Source organism: Alexandromys fortis, unplaced genomic scaffold (assembly GCF_014885135.2).
Source record: "Alexandromys fortis isolate MF-2015 unplaced genomic scaffold, M_Fortis_MF-2015_v1.1 scaffold_51, whole genome shotgun sequence".
Taxonomy (NCBI): domain Eukaryota; kingdom Metazoa; phylum Chordata; class Mammalia; order Rodentia; family Cricetidae; genus Alexandromys; species Alexandromys fortis.
Genome location: NW_026067925.1, coordinates 8,047,601 through 8,071,529, shown reverse-complemented (window position 1 = coordinate 8,071,529; position 23,929 = coordinate 8,047,601). Strand labels below are relative to the sequence as shown.

The 23,929-nt window shown below is 48.8% G+C and overlaps 1 protein-coding gene across 1 annotated transcript in view; it reads right to left on the bottom strand.

The window, feature by feature from the left end:
* Parp1 (poly(ADP-ribose) polymerase 1) overlaps positions 1 to 23,453 on the bottom strand; it is a 32,357-nt gene extending 8,904 nt beyond the window's left edge. The window contains 13 exon segments of the mRNA XM_050142961.1: positions 1,868 to 2,063; positions 2,827 to 2,959; positions 3,189 to 3,257; positions 3,431 to 3,670; positions 4,241 to 4,381; positions 5,538 to 5,685; positions 7,753 to 7,929; positions 8,440 to 8,556; positions 11,981 to 12,080; positions 13,519 to 13,733; positions 15,289 to 15,404; positions 18,868 to 19,033; positions 23,225 to 23,453. Coding sequence (XP_049998918.1) covers positions 1,868 to 2,063; positions 2,827 to 2,959; positions 3,189 to 3,257; positions 3,431 to 3,670; positions 4,241 to 4,381; positions 5,538 to 5,685; positions 7,753 to 7,929; positions 8,440 to 8,556; positions 11,981 to 12,080; positions 13,519 to 13,733; positions 15,289 to 15,404; positions 18,868 to 19,033; positions 23,225 to 23,344 — 1,938 coding nt within the window. The 5' untranslated portion in view covers positions 23,345 to 23,453.
* Positions 23,454 to 23,929: the final 476 nt, after the last annotated feature.

Here is a 23,929-nt window from a genome sequence, read left to right as displayed (position 1 = left end):
TATGGAAGCTGCTGGCCAAGGGATCGACCACTGAGGTTTTTAAATACACCACTCTAAATCAAGCCAAGTGCTATGCAAGCACCACCCCAGGTGCCATAGTACAAAGTGGAAATGCTCAACAGTTCTGCTGCTACCAACTACGTTATAGTGAGGCCATTTTGCACAAGGCTGGGTTAAATTACTAAGGTTAGTGTCATGGTTTCCGCTTTTAAAACACCTAACTACCTATCTGTCTTACACTGAGCTCCTATGCAAAGCGTTGTCTTTGGAGAAAGTGTGTGGTGGTCCTGGGTCACAAGGGTAGAGATGGGCACGTACCACACAGTACGTAAGGCAGGGTTCAAATATCGTGGCAGGAAAATGACACCAAAGGTGAAACTAGCCAGATGCAGACACACGCCACGACTTCACTGTGGTTGATCCTGGGTAGTTTTAGTGTCCGTGCCTTTCTCAAAAATTTTCTGAAAGAAATACTAAAGATATTTAATTCAGTGGAGGGTACTAAGTCAGACCAAGCCAGTTCACCTCCAAGTCCAAGGTCTCAAGGCTTCAGCCTACGCATTATGTAAGAGCTAAATTCTACTTAAAAAACAAAAACAAGGGCTGGAGAGATGCCTCAGAGATTAAGAGCACTGGCTGATCTTCTGGAGGTCCTGAGTTCAATTCCCAGCAACCACGTGGTGGCTCACAACCATCTGTAATGAGATCTTGTGCCCTCTTCTGACCTGTAGGCATACAAGGAGGCTGAACACTGTGTACACAATAAAGTCTTTAAAAAAAAAAACAAAACCAACCAACCAACCAAACAAACAAAAAAAACAAAACCAGAGTCTCACTACGTAAGCATGGCTGCCCTGGAGCATGTTAGCATGAAGACCAGAGTGACCTCCAGCTAATAGAGATATGCCTGCCTCTGTTCTCCGGAATTAAAGGTGACACCACACTGCCCTCTGAATTCTATAATAATTTACTTTTATTTTATGTGCACTGGTGTGTTGCTTTTATGCATATCTGTGTGAGGGTATCAGGTCACGTAGAATTGGAGTTACAGACAGCTGTGAGCTGTCATGTGGATGCTGGGAATTGAAGCTGGGTCCTCTGGAAGAGCAGCCAGTGCTCTTAACCACTAAGCCATCTCTCCAGCCACCTTTAAATTCTATTTTTAACGCAGAGCTCACAACACTCTACAAGAGAATTTCTCCTTTGAGGCATGCTGGATCCCAAAGGCATGGAATTAAAATTTGCACCCATTTATAAATCTCAGCGATTTTACAAAACCAACATGTACAACCTTCCAGAAGGTAAGCATTACAGTGAAGAGGCCCAGAGCAAATGCAGAAATCTCTTACTTCATGTCTCAGAATCACTGCTGTGGGTGCAGCAACACTTGTAACTGCACATACCTGTAATCCCAGCACCCAGAAGGCTAAGTGGGAGGGTGTGAGCTCAAATCCAGCTGGAGCTCCCTCCCACCCTGTTCCTATCTAAGTTTCATTTGATGTTTTATGGCATAGGTCTAAAAATAATTTTCTTTTAGCTATGGAGATGATCCTGTGACTTCTGCCCTCATTCACAGGCAGTATTGAAATGTCAACCACCTCCAATTCGGGGTTTATATTGCACTTGAACTTGGTGTATACAGACTCACATACTGCTTGATTTGTTAGTTGAGGATTCTGCATTACAGAGATGGTATTAACAGCTTTTTCCTAATGTTCTTGGGTAACACTGGCTTATGTTCTGTTTTGGGGAGATTTGTCACACTGCTAGCATTAACTCTTATCTAAATGTGTCACTGTTCACCACCACCACCCGAGCCACACTGCGGAGTAAGGAACAGATGCTGGAAAAGCTCTACCCTGATTACCTGGCCGTAGTCGATCTCCAGAGGGTAGAACTTTTGGGGATACTTTGTGAAGGTTTTTGAGTGCCAGGCATTTCCAGTCTTCTCTTCTTATAATTTCATGAAGTTTTCAATAGCATCCTCTTTAGATGGCATCTGTTCAAGTTTGTTACTGCCGATAACCGTGCCCACTCGGCCCCAGGATCGGAAGATCCAGTACCTGTGAGAGGATACGAAAGAGGCAGACAGAGGATGAGCTTTTGTTCTGTTTCATCTTCAGTAAGGGACAGTCTTCCCTCCTCTCCTCTCTGTGTAGCCCTGGCTATCCTGGAACTTGTTCTGAAGACCAGGCTGTCCTCGAATCCAGAGAACCATATGCTTTGTGCACCACCACTGCCCACCCAAGGGATGCTTTTACAAGTGTGCGCTCTTGCTCTCTCTCGTTGACTGGTGCTACAGGTGGAACCAGGGCCTTGAACACACTAGGTAAGCACACTACAACTGAGAGAGCCTATATACTCCAAAACAATCACCTTCATTCTAGTAACCACCAAGTATGGAATGGCACTAAAGAATAAATTTAAAGCCTGGTGGTGGTGGTGCACACCTTTAATCCCAGCACTTGGGAGGCAGAGGCAGGTGGATCTCAAGAATTTGAGGCCAGTTTGGTTTAAAAAGCAAGTCCCAGGATAGCCAGGGCTACAAAGAGAAACTGATTCAAAAAACAAACAAAATAAACTTTAATTTTAATACATGCACAACAATAAATCATGAATCTTCTTTGTTTTTAATGCCTAAGAGAATAACCCAGCGGTAGATGTGAAACCACAGCCTGTGATGGTTGAGCCAAGCACAGCAACACAACAACTGATTGTCAGTGCTGCTATTTGTAACGGGGAGTTCTGCTCCAGGCCCTGTGGCAGCCTGACTTTTCAAGGTGGGCAGCACATTCTAAGCCTGGAGGGAATCTGTTCCCAGCTCACCTGCTCTCCTTGTCATCCTCCAGAAGTTGCAGCTTGTAATAGGAGTTGGTCCCTTTCACAATGTCCACCAGGCCAAGTGTGGCACTGAACACCTTCCCGCCTTTCTCCAGGACGTGGGCAGAGTGTTCCAGACCTGCCCCAGAAGCAAAGCTCCTGTAGTTTTTTCCCTTGAAGGGTTAGGGTGCAGGAGAGGGGTCTGTGGGCCTAGGAGTCCCCAGTCAATTGTGTGTTACACCACGTTTAGAGGTTCTCCCACCGGCACCCATGATTCCAGGACTGGCTGGCAATCAAAGGCTGCCTGCTCCCCTCTGGCTCCTCTCTGAACCACCACTGAGGGGCATGGGTGGCCCCTCATCACTCACCAGAGTCAGGGTCAACAGCTGCTCCTCCCTTCAGAGTTAACTTCATCCTCTTCTCAGACTTGTTGACATCTCAGGAAGGGACAGAGGAACATAAAGAGCCAAACTAAGGTAACAAAGGTAGAGCAGCTTCCAGAGGCATGCAGCATGGGTGCTATTTGTGCCCACTCAACCCAGCACGGAGGACACAGCTCTCCAGAGCAGCACACAGAAGCAAGGTCACAGGCAGGGCAGCGGGGTCTCACCTTCCTCCTTGACAGGGCCCTTGCTCTTCTTGGAGGGTGCAGCTGACTTGCCCTTGGGGACGGGCACTTCAACAGGTTCTACCTTCACCTCAGCCCCCCACGAGGACAAGCTATGGGCTGAGAGCAGCTCTTGGAAGGTCTTAGTGGAGGCAGACACATCCTGGAGGAAGTCCTCACACACAACTTGAACGTTGGCTGCTTTCACTTCCTCCATCTTCTTACTCATCTTTTCCACCTCCTCTGTTTAAATCCAGAAAGGAGGGAAAAAGCCAAACAAACCATAAGCAAAAAAGCCGGACTTGCAGTTACTGCAGCCCCAGAATACTAATGTCCTCATGATCAACACTTCCTCCATCCTCTCCATCCGACAGTCATGTTCCAATGGCACTGGCTGTCCCTCGGGTATGGAATACCAAGGAAGCCATCTTCTCCCAACCCCAGCGTGGTGTCAGAGGTACTCAACAGAAATTGACTCTTAGGCCCAGACCCACAACATTCACCAGTCCAGCCTAAAAATATGGGCCTCATCACCAGACTGAAGCAGTAACCTTCACCCTAACTACAAAGGAGCCAGTTCCTCTCTATTTTCATACCTTTTGTTCTGACACCGAACTGGGGACATCCCATGGACACCGCACAGTGACACTTACTATGGCCCGCGGCTGGGAATGCTGAGCCACTGTGAGCACACACAAGGACTGCACAGTACAATACCAGTTTACATTCAAGCAATGACAGGCTGAACCCCAGCTGTGCCACACACACACACCCTTCTTACACTTGCAAGAGACATGAGCCCGTTAAACTCACTTTTAGTGCTGATACACAGGGAGGCCTTGTTGGCCGAGCCCGTCAACTTGCCCCCGAGTTTCTCAATCATGGCTTTTGCTTCGTCTTTGTTCTGGGAGAGTTTACCAAGAGTCAGGATCTTCATGTTGGCCAGCGGCTTATCTGGGACAGGAAAGTAGATGTGTCAGGCTAGGCCCACTCAACTATGCTCCCAGGAAAACACAAAGTGAAGCAAGACTAACTGCAGGCTCCCCGGGAGAAAACCCCAGAAGCCAGGGTGTGGCCAGCCTTGGGAAATCTTGGGAAGACCAAAGCCCACAGCCAGTGGGAGAGCAAAGGGCAAAACAGCAAACTTCCACTTGAGGACCCGAGTTCTGCAACAGAGAAAACTGGGTAGGAACAAACCATGAACTGGCAACCCGGGACTGCTCAGGGGGCAGACAGGAGATGCTGCATCTGGAGGTGGGAAGAGAATGCTCAAGAGGGGAGGTGGCGAGCCCTAACTCCTGAGTAACTTCTTGGTGACAAAGGCCTCCATCAGTGTGATCACACTGAGTTGAGCTGTTCCAGGAAAGGCAGAGCAAGCTGCACCAATACCTAGCACTGACTGTAAGGCTGGCATGGATGGGGCCCTCTGGGAAAGGAAGGCAAGAACGCATCGCTGGTTACAGCCAGGCCACAGCTTGTATCTCTCAACAGGGGAGGTCTAGCCTGTCCTCTCTAGAGGGTGGACATTGATGACATCACGCGAATCTTATTAATGTCTCGGTAGAGAACAAAATCACGAATTTGGGTGTGAATGGCAATTGAGGAGACAGCAGAGGAAGGACCTGTCAAAGGGGGACCGGAGAGCAGATATTGACTGACCACCGTGTGCTCATGTAGACCCCAGGTTTCAAGCAGCAGAGAGGACTTGGAGCAACCACCGCTCAGCACCAGGGGTGGAACAGGTGCAGCTGGGCTGGTGTCCAGAAGCAGAGCCTTGGCCTCCACCTTTACAGTTCAAGAGTGTCCACACGCCTGAAGGGGTGGGTAACATTTCTCCTTGCCAACAAAACATAGCTCTATTTGCTTCTGACGGCCTAGGGCATGACAATTCACAACTGGGATCTCCCCAGGGTCCTGATGGCAGGGAGGACAATGGGCCTGGAGAGTGAGGATGTGCTTTGTAGCACACCGTGTAGTATATTCTGACCATCCCCAAGGAACGCTGACCACATGGCAAACAGACCACAGGATACCCTCGTCATTTCTCTATGTCTTTGCATAGCACGGCTCCTAGGTCAAACCCAGCACATAATCCTTCCCGGAGTCATACCTGCTGGGACAGTGGAGTTCACAGCTTTGGGTGCTGAGGTAACGGAGGGCGGAGGTGCCAGTGGCGCTGGGGCACTGGTCTCTGGAGGGAATATCCGGTCCTGTTTTTTGACCTTTAATTTCCTGAGGTAGGATATTTCTCGGAATTCCTAAACAACATTAAGTTTCAGTTTTAAAGGCATCGGATGTCTCTTGAAATAAACCTGGAATAGACTAAGTGGGACATGTCCTGTGCAAATTAAATAATCCTTTTTAAAATCTCTACAATAAACAGGAGAATGCTGAAGTTCTAAGAAGAAAGCTTGTTACTGTTACCATTTATAGGACTCACTTCCTTTATCTATGACAGATCAGTTACTGCAAGGGCCTGAGAGAAAAAAATCGTACCCTTCAGAAAAACAAAACAAGGGCCAATGAGGCGGATTAGTGCAGACTGCAGAGCCAGGGATCTGAGTTTAACCCTCAGAACCCACATTGTGGAAGAACTCCCACAAACTGTCCTCTGCCCTCTACATGTGCACCATGGTACACGAGCCCCGCCTCCCCCCCATAAAAGTCATATCTTAATACAAAATAAAAAAGCCAGGGGACAGCTTAGTGAGAGAAGCGTCACCAGACCTAGGTTGCACGCTGGGACCTCCTTGTCCTTGACCTCTAGGGTCCACAGGTGCTTCCCTCAGGGCTGAAGACTCACACACCTAGGCCAAAGGGTAGAGTGGTGGTGCAGGTCTTTAATCCCAGCACTCGGGGAGGCTGTGAGTTCAAGGCCAGCCTGATCTAAACACAGTGAGTTCTAGGAACAGCCAGGGCTGTATAGAGACAATGAACCGTTATCCAGTATTAAAATCCAATCAACTATCCAGTTACAGGGAAACCCTGCGTGCACATTCCCAAGTGAAGGAAGCTAACATAACTGGTCCCTAATGTAATAACTAGACTTTGGGTGGCGGGGCCTCAGGCTCACTGGTTTTAAGGGATCAAAAACAAAAACACCTCAAACACCCAGTGAGAGATTTAGAAGTTTCCCGAAGGAGACCCAGGTTAAGTTCCCTTGCTTGCTAGGGAGGAATACACATAGCAAGCCCTCTTGTGGTCACCAGAAATGGCTCTACTGGCGCAGTTCTTTCTGTTTCCCAAACGACTTACAGTAGTAGGCCTTGCACTAGGGAGGGAGGTGGTCACTTAATGTCACAGAGCACAGTCTCTGCTCCCAAGTCTCCCTCTTGAGAAAGGAACTTCCTAGTTGTGCCCATGTTCAGTGAATGGCAAGTGAGGTGCCAGACACCTTCAGGTTCACACTGATCAATGGCACATGGCACAAAAGGTTAGACAGAGGGCCTTTACCCTCAGGAAGCAGTTCTGTCTGGACAGAGTACAGCACACAGATGCCAGGAGGGGAGATATGCAGGAATACGTGCAGGCGGTACCTGGACAAGTCTGCCAAGAGTCAAAACAGCAGAGTTGCCTGGACACAGGTACCTCATAAAACACAGTAGCCAGTGGGAACCCTGGCAAGTAGAATCAGTCAGGAAGGGTCACAAGGGTTCTGGAGGACATTAAGGAGCTGACTTTTGGTCTGAGATAAGCACCTGGGGGAACAACAGTCATGAACTCCACAATGCTTGGACAGCAAGCATCACCAGACTGAGCACATTTTGCACCCTCCCCCAAAGGAGGTTAAGTACACACTGTGCCATCTAATGGCGGATTCTGCTCATTGTCATTTTACAACTGTCTCAACCAAAGGCAGGAAAAGGCACAAAAATGCTATATAAGGGATTGTAGAATCTGCGTATCAGAAAGCTGGGCAAGGTGAGTCATCCGCCCCCACCCCCAGGGTTTCTTTGTAGCTTTGTAGCCTGTCCTGGAACTAGCTCTTGTAGACCAGGCTGGTCTCGAACTCAGAGATCTGCCCGCCTCTCCCTCCTGAGTGCTGGGATTAAAGGCAGTGCCACCACCATCTTGGCTGGCAAGCTGAGATTCTAAGGGTGAGGAAATGATCAAGTCAGGTGGGCTATCGAGTAGCTTACTCAGGCCAAGGAAGGCAGAGCCAGCCCAGGGAGGGGAGGGGGGGGTGATCACAGCAGTAAACGAGGAACAGAGAGCACTGGTTATGAGGAAGGGTGAGGAACGTGGACTGTCATCTTAAGACCTGACGTATGCTCAAGTCCAGTCACGCTTTCCTGCCAGCAGATTCTAGATGCCCCAACACTTACCTTTGGAGTTACCCATTCCTTTCGGCTAGGAGTCTGTGTCTTGACCATGCACTTGGTCCAGGCGGTGACATCCCCAGTACAATAGTAAGCATCACTCTTAAAGACCAGCTGGCCTGAGCACTCCTCGCAGGGCAGGAGGGCCCCGAACGCCATGCCATCAGCAATATGGTCCAAGATCTGAAGAAACATGTCAGAGACCAGAGGCTCAGGACACGACAGCTACTAATGGAGACGGAAGAGCTCTCAAACAGACCCTATTCCCTAGAAAGAGGTTGTCTCTGGGCTCTACCACAGCTCAGCTGCCAGCTTACAATAGAGGCCAGGCTTTACACTTGGGGGTCTTGCAGCAACCCCACCTCAGGAAATTAGAAAGCCAAGGGAGGCCTACAGCATACATTCTACTACACAAGGAGTGGCCCAAGCAGGGGCAGGGTGGGTTTAGCCCCGGAACACATGGCAGCAGACAGCAGAGGTCCTTGGGTCAGTGCTATATGTATAGGAACACACAAGGTACTGTGTACCAAGTAAAAGTACCTGCTCACCTTGGGACTTCACCAAGTTCTAAATCAGAACAAACATGAGGCAATGTATGGTATAGCTGGGAAAGCCTCCCAACTGAAGGAGATGGTGAGCCGTGATTTCTTTAAGTGCCTTCTTTGTGTTCCCCCCAACACAAAGGCAGCTCACCGCAGACTCTCCAGATGGTACTTGCTGCTGGTTGAAGATAAGTAACTCCTTCAGGTCACCGATGGAACACGCTTTCTTCAGTTCATCTTTGATATTCCAGATCAGGTCGTTCTGGGCCTGAGGATGAGACCCCGCAATGGAGATCAAAGTTAAACACACACACACACACGCAAAAACCCTTTTCTTACCATACTAAAAATTGCATTTATTAACGTGCATACACTGACATGTTCCATAGTGCACATATGTAGGTCAGAGAATAGCGTGTGGGATTTGGTTCTCTCCTTTCATATTTTAAGCTTTTTTTTTTTTTTTTTTTTTGACAAAGGGTCTATTATGTAGCCCTCGCTGTCTAGGAACTTGCTATGTATATTAGGCTAGCCTTGAACTCACAGAAAGCCACCTGTCTCTGCCTTCCAAGTGTTAGAATTAAGGTGCGTTATCACATCTAGACCCCATAATGTAGTTTTTGGAGATGAAACTCAGAGGACTAGGACAAGTCAGGGGCTGATGAACGCTGCGTTAGTCTTGGGGCTGGCCACAAGTCTGGTGGTATGGTTGTTGCTACTGAGGCAGAGGGTATGGGTCTTCTTTGGGGGGCAATAAAAGCCTGGGCTGTATACTTCAAAAGTTTAAGTGGTAACCTTTAGGGAGAGACTAGGGTAAAACAGGATCTCACTCAGGAACCCAGGCTGCCTTCAAACTCATGGCAATTCTCCTGTCTCAGTCTTTGCTGAACTAATGAGTTAATCAAGAGCTACCTTGATTAACAAAATGGCTCATGGGAAAAGTCTCTTGCTACTAGCCTGATGACCTGACTTTGACCCGTGGGGCCCACTTTGTAGAAGTAGAGAACTAAATCCGGCAAGTTGTCCCGACTTCCATATGAACACCATGTACACATGCAAAACAATTAATATAAAAATAAGAAAAATTAGACTGGAGAGATGGTTTAGAGATGCAACCACATGGTAGCTCAAAACCACCTCCTTGGGCACCAGGCAAGCATGCAGTACACAACATATATGCAGTGTCCTTATTGGCTGAGCTCTATCACCGGAGTGGCAGTCCCCATCACTGAGCCTTCCACTGCAAACCCTTGATGGAGCTGGGCTCTTCCTCCAAAGCCAGCCTGGCCAACTCCACCCACCGCCAGGGTTTAACCCTCAGGCAAATCCACGTGCATATCAAAATAAGCCCAGGCAATGTTCTTAGAAAATACTCTGCAAAGTATAGAGTAGACCACACATAAGACTGAATCCGTGCTGGGCGGTGTGATGCACACTTTTAATCCCAGCACTGAGGCAGAGGCAAGAGGATCTCTGATTTCAAGGCCAGCCTGGTCTACAAAGTGAGTTCCAGGACAGCCAGAGCTACAAAGAGAAACCCTGTCTCAAAAAACCAAAAGACTGAATTCTCTATTGCACAGGGCCCTGGTGTCAACCCCCATGAAGGCTGTTTTAAAAGACACAGAGAAGCAACTACAAGTTCTGGGTAGGGCTTATGGCCCCAACACCCAGTTAGATTCCTTAGTCTCCTAGACACTCAAGCAGGAATCTATGTGATCTCTTCTGGAATTGGGACTTTAAATCTCAATTTCAGTGTCTACTGAGTGCCCACGCTTTGCTGTTGCTTTAAGTCCCACCTCATTTATTCTCACAACTACTGGCCAAGGAGGCCGGCCAAGTGAGCCTCCACCTTCCCTGGGGCAGCAGGCAAGGTGGGCATCACATATCAGGCTGCACCTCCTAAGCTGGAAAGGAGAATGCTGGTCCTACTGTACTACACAGGCTGCCATTAATGCCAGGGCAAGACACTGACCCCACTAATTGAGGCCATTACCTACACGCACTCCCTGCTTCCCAGTTCCAGTGCGGGGCCCTCAGTACCATCCTTTTCACTCTTCCCTGCAGCAGAAACACACTGGGACACCAGGAGCAACAGTCTATGAACACAGGTTTCACAGAAATGGCAGAATATTTCTTTTACAGCTGAGGGAGAAGGAGCTGAGAGGGTAATTCAAACTTCATCATTGGCCACACCGGGGAGAAAGTATCAGCACACCCACTCAAGGGAATGTGCTGTGGATTATACCCATTGTTAATAAAAAATGGATTGGCCAATAACAGGGCCAAGAAGAGATTGGGCGAGACAGCCTTACAGAGAAAATGATGGGAGGAAGGGAGGAGTCAGGAGAGTTGGGAGAGATGTCAGTCAGCTGCCGAATAAGCAAGACACGTAGAAAATGAGGTACCAAGTCATGAGCCATGTGGCAAGGCACAGATAGAAATGAGTTAACAAGCCTGAGCTATCGGCTGAGCATTTGCAATTAATGTATGCCTCTGTGTGTTTATTTGGGACCAGGTGGTCAGGACAGAAAGCTTCCATTTATAGGAACGCAAAGATGAATAAAAATCAAATGTGAGACTGGCTAGAGATGACTCAACTAGAGGACCTGGGTTCAATTTCCAGCATCCACATGGCGACTCACAACCTTCTCTAGTTCTAGTTCCAAACAACCCTGTACCCTCTTCTGGCCTCCGTAGGGAGCAGACACACAGGCAGCCAAAACACCCGTTGCATATTACACTCACTCAAGCAGAGTCTCCATCAGTCAAAATCAGAAACTCAAACAGAAGGCCCCTGAAAAATCATGTTCCCAAGAAGAGACCCACTGCTCTCTGCCAGAACATTCTCAGAGTAATAACTGTTTCTCCGCCCCAGCACAGCACAGCAAGAGTAATGAGCCCCTCTGGTCGAGGACCATTGATTTAGTGGGGGAAATTCCTTTTTGTTGTTGTTGCTTTGTTTTTTGTTTATTATTTTATTTGTTTATTTATATGCTGTTCTGCAGGCCAGAAGAGGACACCAGATCTCATTCTAGGTGGTTGTGAGCCACCATGTGATTACTGGGAACTGAATTCAGAATCTCTGGAAGAGCAGCCAGTGTTCTTAACCAGAGCCACTGCTTCAACCCATTTTGTTTCTTTTCAAGACAGGGTTTGTCTGTCTGTGTAGCCTTGGCTGTCCTGGAACTGGCTCTGTATACCAGGCTGTTCTCAAACTCAGAGATTCGCCTGTCTTTGCCTCTTGAGTGCTTGGATGGGGAGATTCCCTTTTTATTGCATACTTTCCAGTCCCTTTGTTAAAAAAAGACCTTCATTTTAAAAACTGGGAAAACTTTCTCCTTAGGCCTCCAAGGTATCTATGCTAAGAACCTCTGGTATCTGGGGACTTAGTCCTTAATACTCAGGAGCAAGCCTGCAGCTAAGATAGTAATATCTGGGTTGAGACTGAGGCATTACTTTGTGTCACCCAGCGAGTCTGGGGAGACGTGGCACATTCTACAGCGCCTGGTCCGTGCTGCAGGCCTGGCATCTGAGTCTAATGTGTCCCATCACCCAAATAAAAATGACTTCTGCGAAGGGGAGGGAACAAGCTGGGAGAAAAGCCTCGTGGCCCAACAACAGTCACATTTGCGAGAATTTACACTGGTCTTGCTAAGTAAGGACAGCCAGATGTCCTCCTGCCCAGGACTCACCTTGAGGGCCTTTTCCAGCTTACTGTCCTTGTCCTTTCCTTTTTTAGATTTCTTTTTGGCCACCTCATCTGCTCCATCCACCTCGTCACCTTTTCTCTTTCTGAAAGATACAGGACTTATTTAAGAACCACAGCCTCCAGTCCAACAGGACACCCAGTGTGAACCCCATTAGCCCCTCTTCCACCTGCCTTCTCACTCTGCTCTCAGGGAGCAGCTATGACTTTCCAACATCTTTGGCCAATGAGGGGCCTGGAGCTCACCTTAGTGTCTAGAACAACCAGGACACACCAAGGGCTCAGGTCACACCTGATGCTAAACCCCACGTCTCTTACACACAAAGTGACGGGGACTGTGGAAAAGCCAAACACAGCTACTAGAACTGAGCCTAACTAGGTGGTGGCAGTAAGCACTTGTAATTCCAGCACTCGGGAGGCAGAGACAGGCAGAGCCCTGTGAGTTTGGGGCCAGCCTGGTCTACAGAATGTGTTCCAGGACAGCCAAGGATACACAGAAAACCCTGCAGCCTGAGTTCACCCTGTACTCCGCAAAGCCACGTGCTAGGGGAGGAGGACTATGGTGCTAACAAGATGAAACAGCTCACTCGGGCACAGGACTGAGAGGAGGGTCTGGCACACCAACCATGCTCAACACACCCCAGCTCTCCAGGCATAATGGTAGCCAGAGAATCTCAATCCCCTGTGCTCTAAGAGTACAAAACATCCTCACCACTGGCCTGACTTGCTAGCTTCACACTCCAGAGGCACCGGTGCTGCTCCAAGAGCTCGTGTTAGGATTTGGAATGGTGCAAGCTTCTTGGTGACAGTGGTACAGATACGTCTCATGAACACAGTACACTGCTCTATGCCGCAGCATGCTCGTTCCAAGTCACCCTAGACGCTAACTCCATGTGTGGGCCCACCTATCCACCACTGTCCATCCACTTATGTTCAGCCACGGTTCACCAGAGACCCAGACAAAGAAACACACATGTGGACTTTCTCAGGGTGGTAAACGATGGTCATTAACATGTAAGGGAACTACTTGACTGGTCTAAGAGCATCTGAAGGCTGTATGTATAAAAAAGCGGCACAGAGGGCTAGAGAGATGGCTCAGTGGTTAAGAGCACTGCCTGCTCTTCCAAAGGTCCTGAGTTCAATTCCCGGCAACCACAAGGTGGCTCACAACCATCTATCTGTAATGAGGTCTGGTGCCCTCTTCTGGCCTGCAGACATACACACAGACAGAATATTGTATACATAATAAATAAATAAAAGAACAACAACAACAACAAAAAAAAGCGGCACAGTCTGCTGTACCAGCCCTGAGGGCAGAAGTTCAGAGTGCCTGGAGGTAGATCTCACAACTAGTGAGCTGCCGGAGGTGGGGGGCGGGGGAAGAGGTGCTGGAATAGCAGATGCCCCAGTCTCTCTGCTGTCCTGATACCACAGGCCCACAGCTCCTGGCTTTCCGATCATCAGCAGAGGAATGGAGTCCACAGGCCTCCTCAGGACTCCACATTTTAATCACAGCCAACCTACCCCTCACTCTTGACTCCTGGGAGCTGCTTCTTTAGGGCTTCTTTGTCCTCCGCAGAGAGGAGGCTAAAGCCCTTGAGTTGGCTGGCACTATACTCAGGCCGGAAGCCCAGCTCCTCCCGGTTCTTGACAAAGCAAGTTGGATGGTACCAGCGGTCAATCATACCCAGCTGAGGTTTCTCCGGGTCCAGCATTTTCTTGGACAGGCGCACCTGGCCCTGTAGGGACAATGTGGCACATAAGGAATGACAAGGCCGGACAGGGGAACAGGTAGCCTAAAGCCCTGAGTTCCAATCAAAGCACAGGTAGCAACTCAGAAAATTTTGGCTCTTATGCCACCAAGGATCGTGGGTACCCTTAGGTCCCTGCACTAACATTCTATGAGACTGACACGCTGCCTACTGCATTAGTAAGACACCTTGCACTGTGGATGACTATCTACCCACCCACCTGCTTAGACAAGTAACAAATTACTAACAGGTCCCCCGGGAAGGGTTCAAATGCTGCCATGCTGTGCTGGTCAGCAGCGGCACTGCACCATTCTATAAAGGATTCAGGTGGCAACTTATCCCAACAGGGCCTTTTCACCTATCCTCACCCTCCCGTGGACTCTGTGGTTGCTATACCTAAGGGTCCGGCTAAGTTGCAGATAAGCAAGAGCTGGGTTCTGCCAGCCTGCCAGGTGTACAATTCCTACAAGTGACATTTCTATAAGTTTCCCACCTGTGAGGCAGTGGACAAGAACCCAGTGAACAAGGTTCCTGATAATGCAGAAATCTCCATCCAGGGTCGAGTGATACTCGAGCACAGAGCAGGCTGTGCTCCCCTGGAAGCATGGGCACCATAATTTTTACCTCCAATTTTTAATGGTGGAAGGCAAGGACAGTTAGCGATTACATTTTCCTCTGTCTTGTGCCTATTACATTTGGCTCTTGAACTATTCCCAAAGGCCTTTATACCATCAGACTGTGATGCTCTTGGGAGTTGGTAGAAAGCCTACTAGAAAGAAGGTTAGAGCTTTGGGTTTCCCTTGATATTAAGATGTTGGTCTTTCTGTTTTGCATTCCACAAGACGAAAAGGACTGCTGTGCCAGCCTCCTGGCATGTGTGATGCCACCCAAACAACAGGGCCAAGGAACCATGACTGAAACACCTAAAACCGAGAGCCAACACAAAGCTCCCTCTTCAGGTAGACGATCTCTGGCATTGTTAACATACAGAATGTTGACTCATGTACCTCACAATACTCCAAGGGAGAGAAACCCTTCACTAGTGCTAAGTGAATCATGGCAGCAGAGAAGAAAATGCTGGCAAGCATAGGCACACCTTCTACCCTGTTCTCAGTAGCATATCTAGCCAGCCAGCCACCCCACCCGACTGGCTGCCATCCTTCAGGGGCAAGAACTAGTGGCAGGGTAGGCTGGTCTGTGAAGTTACTCCGACAAACCAGGATTGCTGAAGGCCCTCACAGCCCTCCTAACCTTAAACCAACTACACAAGAACTCCCCCGAACCTGTTTGACTTTGGGGACCTATGCTGGTGCTTTCCAAGATCTTTCTTCCAGGGCCCCTGCCCATGAAGGCAGCTGCACAAGAGCACAGGACTCAGTCTGCCCAGAACTGTCACTCCCCTCTCTAAGGCTCTCCACTGTATTTCTGACCATGGGTGCGGAGCCAAAATGGAGAGGCTGTTTGCTCTTTTCTCCTGAGATAGCCAACGCCCCCCACCTAAGGTGAGATCCCACAAGTGCAGACACTGGCTCCCCGGCACTACCTTTTCTATCTTCTCCATACAGCCCTTGCATGTACTCCTGTTGGATTTGGCGTATTCCGCTGTGAAGTCACCCAGTGTCTTCTCCGCCTTGCCGCCACTTCCACCTTGGCCTTTGCCTGAAGAACCAAACATACATCACTGCTCAACTCTGCAGCCTCACACTGCAGTCCCCAAATGTCCCCATCTTCTGTCTTCCTCCTCCCAGGATCCTCCCACAAAGACATTGTGATTTGGGTGAGCACAATCAGTTTAGTCATCTCTACTGGCCACAACCATGGTTACTTTTTAATTTCCAACTCAGACTTCTCAAAGCTATTGTGCTTTTATGATTCAAAGTTAAGTGTTGAATTGAAAGGAATATTTAAATACAGATCAACCACAAGCCTATATAAGAACTGAACATATGGTGAAGGGCTTAAGAGGGAGACAAAAAGCTAGATTTAAAAAGTTTATTTACTTTATGTGTATGGGGATTTTGCTTGCATGTCTGTGTACCAGTTGTATACATGGTGCCTGTGGGGTACAGAAGAGGGTGCTGGATCCTCTGGAAGTAGAGCTATGGACACTGTGAGCTGCCATGTAAGTGCTGGAAATTAAATCCAGGTTTTCTAGAAGAGCTTCCAGTGCCCTTAAGGGCTGAGTGATCTCTAAAGCCCCTAGACTCATGCTGGATGTGGTGGCATATGCCTTTAATCCTAGCTCCTAGGAGGCAGGGGACAGCCTGGTCTATATAGGGAGTTCCAGGAAGACCCCATCTAAAAAGTAAATATGATTGAGCGATCGCTTGAGGGCAAAACGTCTGACAACTTTAATTGTGTAGCCAGCCATGACTCATGATGGAAGGGCAAAGTTTGACTGTCACCAATTATCTTCTGGCCCACATATGCATAAGTCAGAACACAGCAATACTCAGAGGAGAGCTTCAGGAATCCACAGAAAAGCTACTAGTAAGTATACTCTGCAAATTTATAGAAAACCAGGCCAATATGCAAATATGAAAGCCATTTCCACATTAGAAATAAAAACCAGAAAAAAACAATTAAAGCACATAGCTATTTGAATACATAAAATACTTCAGAGCGTATAATTTAAATACATAAAATATTTCACAGAGCCCATTCCTGTCATGATGGAATCTTAGTCCGAATAAAATCTTTCCTCTCTGAGTTGCTTTGGTCACGCTGTCCTATCACAGCAGCAGAAGTCATGAATACAGAGTCTTTCGACAAAGGCCGCTATAACAACAGGAAAGCCTCACCGTCACCCTATAGCTAACACAAGCTAACTTCAGCCCAAGTGTTGTGGGATATTGTACTGAGTGAAGGAGTACTGCTGGGATTGATGTAATAAAAGGCTGAATGGCCAATAGCTAGGCAGGAGAGGACAGGCAAGATTTCCGGGGAAAGACAGGAAGAGGAGGAATCCAGACAGGTGGGATATGCCAAGAGACATGGAGAGGAAATGGGAGGTGCAAGATGGAAGAGAGGTAATGCCACGTGATAGACATAGATTAATATAAATGGGTTAATATAAGTTTTAGGAGCTAGTTACGAACAAGCCTAAACTATAGGCCAAACTTTCATAATAAGAAATATCCATGTCATTATTTGTGATCTGGTGGCCCAAAGGAAAGTCTGACTATACCCGAGTTCTATCCTTGGGACACAATCGGTGTTAAGAAAGAATAGCCATGTATGTATGCAATGACCCCCAAAATAAATAAATGTAATAAAACTTATAGTTAAAGTGAAAGGTGAGCCACAGACTGGGAGACAGTATAGTCACAATACTTGTGTTTGGCCAGTAACCTGCACTAGGATTAAGCACTCGTAGTACAGGGATAAAGTACACACTGAAATCATGACTAGTGGGTGGGGGAGATGGCTCAGAGTATTTGTTGTTCTTGTGGAGGATCCAGGCTCAATTCCTAGGACCCATCCATGGTGGTTCACAACTGTCCATAACTCTAGCTCCAGGGGACCCAAAGTTCTTTTCTGACCTCCCTGGGAACCAAGCACAAACATGCAGACAAAACCCTCATACACATTTAAAAAGAAAAGAAAGGGGGGGGGGGGAATCACGACAAGCTACAGGCTGAGTATCCCCATCCAAAATGCTTGGCATCTGTTCTGGAGTTCAGATTTTTTGTTTTGACTTTTGGAATAATTGCAGATACACAAAACATCCTGGAGTCAGGAGGGACTGCAGGTCCGCACATGAAATCCATCTGTTTCAGACACATTACACACACAGCCCAAAGGTAAGTGCACACGGTATTTCCAGCCTGTCTACAGTTGACTCCAACTGTCATGAAGTCAGGTGCGGAGCCTTCCACCTGTGGTGCACTGCTGATCAGTTTCAAGTTTTTGATGAAGGACACTCGAACTTTATCAACACTACAAAGTCTGCGGAATAAATAATCACCAACCCACAGTCACCAACAGAGACCTGGACAAGCAAAGGAACACAGCTCAGCTACAGAAAAGACCAAGGACACGTCATGCCAAATGAAAACGGGCAGAAGAAAGTACACACCTTTATTTCCTTTTCTCCCCACAACTACACCCAGGCGGGTAGAAATCAGAACAGAAGCCAAGGCGGGAGTGCACACCTATAATCCCGCACTCAGGAAGCCAAGGCTGTGGCTGACTGTGGGGTTGGTTTTTTGTTTTTCTTTCGAGACAGGGCTTCTCTGTGTAGCACTGGTACTCACTCTATAGACCAGGCTAATCAACTCTCAGAGAACCACCTGCCTCTGCCATAGCTGGGAATAAAGGTGTGCAGGTGTGTGCCAACACTGTCCTCCTTGAGGTCTGTTTATATTTTGCTTTGAGACAGGATCTCCATACACACCACTGGGTATCCTTGAACTCACAGAGATCCACCTGACTCTGCCTGAGGTCTGTTTTTTTCTTTTTCCTTTCTTTCATTTTTTTTTTTAAAGAAAAGAATTAACAGGTTTCCCAAGTATGAGAAGGAAGAAAAGGTACAGAAGTCTTTTATTGGGGTAACCTCTGTACATAGGACCTGAAAGGCAGTGACCCCGCCTCACAGCGAGAAGTTATCCATCCATTCAAGCCCACAGAATGCACAACAGCAAGATCACGATGTGTCAATCAAGTTTCATCAAGTGCTGTAAATGCGCTGCTGTGGCGTGAGGGGCCCATGGGAGCACCGCACTCTTGTATCTCTTGGGTTTCCTAAAACTGCTCTAAAAATCAAAGTCCGGCTGGTGAGATGGCTCGGCTGTGAAAGTCTATGCTGTGCAAGCCTGGCAGCCCGAGTTCAATTCCAGGAGCAAATAAGGAGAGACCCAACTTAGTAAAGCTGTCTTCCACATGCAGACTGTAGCATACGTGCACATACACGCACAACAGACAACTACTACTAATAAAAAAAATCAAAACTTATTAAAAATGAGAACCATGCAAATTTAAAGGCTACATTTTCAGTGTCTGGAAATACAAAACATCAGCCCTTGTGCAATAGACCATGTGGCCGGATGAGGAGATGCTCTCATTCTACCGGTGCAAGACAGAGACAGGGCTGTATTCCTGCCCCCCCCCCCCCTTTACACACCTGCCACGCCCCCAGCCTCTGCTGTCTTCTTGACCTTCTGCTGGTCGTTCCATCGCAGCTCAGAGAACCCATCCACCTCAACATCAGGCTGCCGGATGGAGTGGCCCACCTTCCAGAAGCAGGAGAAGTGGTACCAGTGTGGGACCTTTCCGTCGAACATGGGAGACTAGAAGTCATAAAGCAGGGGTGAGAGAGATGTTAATCTGTGTAGTCCCCAAGCCCAGGCAGCAACAGGAGCCCCCTTCCCTTTCCTGCGGCCTGTCTGGGATTCTCTCATGCCACACAATGACTGGCAAATAGACAAGACACAGCTTCCAGCGTTTCACCTTAACTATTTTCCTAAAAGCTAAAAATTATAGCTGCTCCACTCCCACAATCCACTGTCTCAGGACAAGAAGCTGGCCCCAGGTTTCTTTTAGGGAACGTGCTGCCTTTTAACTTGCTGCACCGCCTAGTGAGAAACGCAGCACATCTCAGGGTCCCGGCGACCCCCGTGCCCATTACAAAGCTCGACAGCAGCACTTGAGTCAAGGCGGCCCAAAAGTGGCTCTTATGTGCCCCTGCAGTTAAAAATAATGAGGAACAGGACCCCGATGAGCCAGGCAGAGAAAATGTGTCAGGTGCAGCAAGGTTTGCACATGTGACTACAAGGAACAGCTTCTGTGAGGGGAGGGGTGAAGAGCCCCAGGGGAAGGAAGACCTCTAGGCCTGGAGCTAGGCTGACCCCTGGCAGCAGGGAGGTACCCTATACGTGAGCTCGTTTTCTTTCTCTGTGATGCTCTGGGCCCAGCCCTGCCTGTTTTAGAGATGAGGGAGGCACAGGCGCTAACCCAGTTTCCTGTGCTCTTCCTTCACAAACCATGCCTCTGTGAAGCAGCAACCCTGTCTCACAGAAGGCAGCAACAACAATGGAGCCGGATGGGACAAGAATTTGACACCAAGGTTTTCCCACCATCCTGATGGCAGAAGAGCTACCAAAAAACTGCCTTCTGATAAGATGGTCCACGATGACTGCTTTCAAGGAAGAGAGAGGTGAAAGCCAATTTGATAAAAATATTAAAGCAGCGCTGAACATAAGCACCACATTGGGGTTATGGAGACAAGTGATATTTTGAAGAAGCATGGCAAGTCAGGTACTCCAATAATCACTCCCACTCCACGAGTGGTTCCTTTTCAGATGCATTAAAATGTAAGGCTGAGGGCTGAGGGCTCTGATTAAGCTGTTCTGTCAGAGGGCCTGGGTTTGATTCCTAGCACCCCCATGGTGATTCACAACCAGCTGTCACCCAGTTCCAGGGGATCAACATCTTCTTCTGGTCTCCTTGGGCACCAAAAGTACATGGTACAAACACACATGCAGGCAAAACACTCACAGACAAAAATAAAAAAAATCTAACATCAAGTCCTGCCTAGGTGACCCAACAGTGACTGTTCTAGGGCCTGCAACTGAAAGCTCTTCAAGACTTCCTCAGGTGCCTCAAGGCCCCACCCACCGCTTCCCTCAAGGATGTACAACCCAGGTGAATCTACTCCAATTCCATTGCTGGTGCTGGCACAACGCTTATTCAGTTTCAAACCTGCAGAGGAGAGATGGGGGAACAGCAGAAAAAACAGCCTCTAAACCAGACAACAAATGGCATTTCTGAGCGGACCCAACATGAATGACAACAGACAACAGGTTCAGATCCCTGAGCTTGTGGGCTCTATTACAAGTGGGCCTTCACCGAGGTGCTCGGCAAGGTTTGAGAACAACTGGCTCAAGGTCCAGGTTCTACCTAGGAGCTATGAAATAAGTAGGACTTGGGCCTGGATTGTAAAGGTAGGCCAAGAACTTTGCCTGTAGGAGGGAGATGGCCTTGCTAAGGGCATAGAAGGCTCAAATCCTTGTAGGATTACCCTCTTCCTCCCAGGCAAGTGGCCTGAGGGTGCAACTTCTCCCTTCCTGGCCAGCTTTGAAAAAAATCAGGTTTTTAGTTGCTCAAAGAACAATCCTCCCATACAAATGTAAAAAGAAGGCATTTAAATTCAGGCACCAGAAGAAAGGTTTCTTGCAGGCCAGCTCATAGGACCAACTTTAAATTCAGAACTAAGCAGGGGTGGGGAGGATGAGGGCACGCACTAGGGAGGCAGAGACTGGCAGATCTCTGGGAGTTTGAGGCCAGCCTGGTCTACAGAACAAGTTCCAGGACAAACACCAAAGCTACAGAGAAAACTGGGTCTTGGGGGGGGGAGGGGAGGAGAAAGAAAGAAAAAGAAAAATCAGTCCCAATTACAACTGAGGAAGAGAATCCCTGACTTTGAATAACAGTTTCTTTCACAATCAATTAAATCCGGAGGAGGGCCTTGAATGCTGAATTAATTATCAAAGGCAGTCCCAGACTCCCCATCTTACTTCTTCTCCTGGACAATGGGAAACAGGGCCACACTCTCACCTAAGGACTATTCTCTGGCTAACACAGGAAACCCAAAAATGCTTAAAATGTGTGATGTGGAAAGGAAGCTGATTATCTGAAAGGCTGGGCGTGGTGGCGCACACCTTTAATCTCAGTCACAGGCGGAGGCAGGTGGACCTCTTGTGAGTTCAAGGCCAGCAAGACAGTTGACACTGGGAGCCCAAGTCTCAAATCAAAACAAAAAAAACCCAAACAAACATTGGAAAGATTGGGTGTAGTGGCGGCCAGCACTTCGAAGAGGGAGGCCAGAGAATCTCGAAGATCAGCCGTGAAACCCTGTCTCAAAACCACCCGTCCTGCTTCTGGGAAAGTACCATTACTTCAAATTTTACTAATAACCCCCCCCCCCCATAGCTGCTGTAATTAGGACGAGGAATCTCCAATCACAAAGTGATATGAAAATGTAAGCTCCAACACCTTTGCTGGGAAGGATGTGCCAGGTTAGGAGCCAGTTTGCTCTTAACCTGGAGAGCCCCGAGTTCTATTTACTACCTCCGAGGGTAAAGACCTTAGTTGGAAACAGAGCTCTGAACTGTTCTTCCAATTTTAGGCCCTTCCCTCTGAGCTATCTCCATCTTCCTGCCCTACTTTTGTGAATAAAGTCTCTTAATCAAGTTCCCACACTTGACCGGGACATCTTGGGCACCTCCTCTTTTCTTGGGCACCTTCTCTTCTAGCGCCCAGCGCCATCAGCTGCAAGGCTCTCCACACTCCCTTCACCACGCGGAAAGCGCCCAGGGTGGGTTCCCTGCCCAATCCTGATGGCAAGCAACAAAAATGTGCCTCCCAGTACTTGTGATTTTTGTCAACAAAGGCAATTATAGAGACACTGTCGCAGAGCCTGGGACCTAGCTGGTACTTAATAAATGTATGCGAAATGAATGAGAACTGCGTGCCCGGCTTGCTGACTGAGCTAGGCGGTCTAGCCCTTCCCAGGGCGCTAAGATGTCAATTTTAGTTCTTGCCATAATGTGAAATATCAAAAGCAAAGTGGGCCCTCGTACCCACTGGTGAACGTCTTACCCCTACCCCCAGTAAGTAGCGAACCCCGTTGAGGGTTCTCAGGCCTTTATCCTGAAACATATTCCAGCAGCAGAACAGAAAGGGAAATCAATTACCTTGACCATTAGCAGTGAGCTTGGGTAACTTGAGTATGGGGGGAGGTAGGGATGGGGAGGAAGGAACAGAGCAGGTGAGAACCGCACTTGCAAAGGCAGGCATCAGAAAACCAGAAGACTCTTTAACCCACCCCCTCACAGCGCGTCCCAACTCTTGAACCTTCACGGGAAGCGTCCGTGAACACACCAGAAAGCGCCGAGAAGTCAGTGACCCCGGGAAGTTTGGAGAAAATGTTATTTCCAACTAGAAATCAGGCCCAAAGCGAACATACTGTAAAGAAACAGTAGGGCTTTGCATAATTAAAATAGAAATACCGAGAGAACGGATGTCGAAGGGATAACCAAAAATAGGCTTAAGGGGGGGGGGGGGAAATCCCAAAACTCCAAATGCTCGTCCTCTTTATTCACGTTGGACAAAAAAATCTTCCAGGACAAGGTAGGCCCAAATCAGAGCAGCTTCAAAAACAGCGCGCACATCCTCCACCCCCACCCCCAGAGAAGGCAGTGAAATAAACAAGAACTCTGCGACCACCCAGACCCAGCCGAGAGGCCTGTCGTTTTTACAAAGCCAGAGGCTCGCTCTTCCCGGGCTTTTCTGGCAGGGTTAGCTCAATCCCCCGGAAGGGGTCGGCCCAGTGGGCCTCAAGGACGGCGGCAGCAGCGCCGCGGGCCTTTCCCGCCCTTCTCTCCCTGTTACCGTGAGCCGCAGGGGGAGCGCGGCGGCCCCGAACCCAAACAGCCGCCGCGGCTGCGCCGCCCTGCACCCCCGGCCCGGCCCCGCCGCACCTGCACCATGATGGCCATGCGGAGCGAGTCCTTGGGGATACTCTCGCTGCATTTCTTGCAAGAGGCGCGCCCGCTCTTAGCGTACTCCACCCGGTAAAGCCTCTCCGAGGCCTCCGCCATCGTTCCGCTCGTGCCGCAGCGTTTGCCGCCTGTGTGCTTCCCTAACGGGTCGGTTCCCCGCAAGCGTGCGGCGCCGCCTCTGCTCGCGATAGATAGATTGCTGATGCCTGGCGGCGGGACCGCCCCCAAGCCCGCGCACGGGGGCGGGGCTTCGACACGCGCCGGGCCGGGGGAGGGGGGGTTGTGTGCCAGTGCGTCTGCGCCTGTGTGCGCTGGTCTCTCAGCCTCTGGGGCGGGGGCCCGGGGAAACCGATAGGCGCCACCCCTTTTGTCGGTTTGTCCAGGAAGGCTTCCTTGCTCTCCCAACTTCTTCCACCTCGCCCCACTCCCGTTTTTTTCTAGGTCTGTCTGAGAGCAAGCCCTGCTGACCCTAAGTAGGGCTTTATGGTCTGCAGCCTCCATACTGCTGGCACAGAAAACCAACCAAAGCCTAACTTTTCATTCTTAGTAAACTGAAATGTATAACTACAAATTCCAGGAGAATCCGCAGTACCTGCGACTGTTGGCAGTAATTGCAACAGATGTTTTCAAATCATACACTTGGGGAGGCCTCAAGATATTTAAGGTTGTCACCGATTGAAGCTA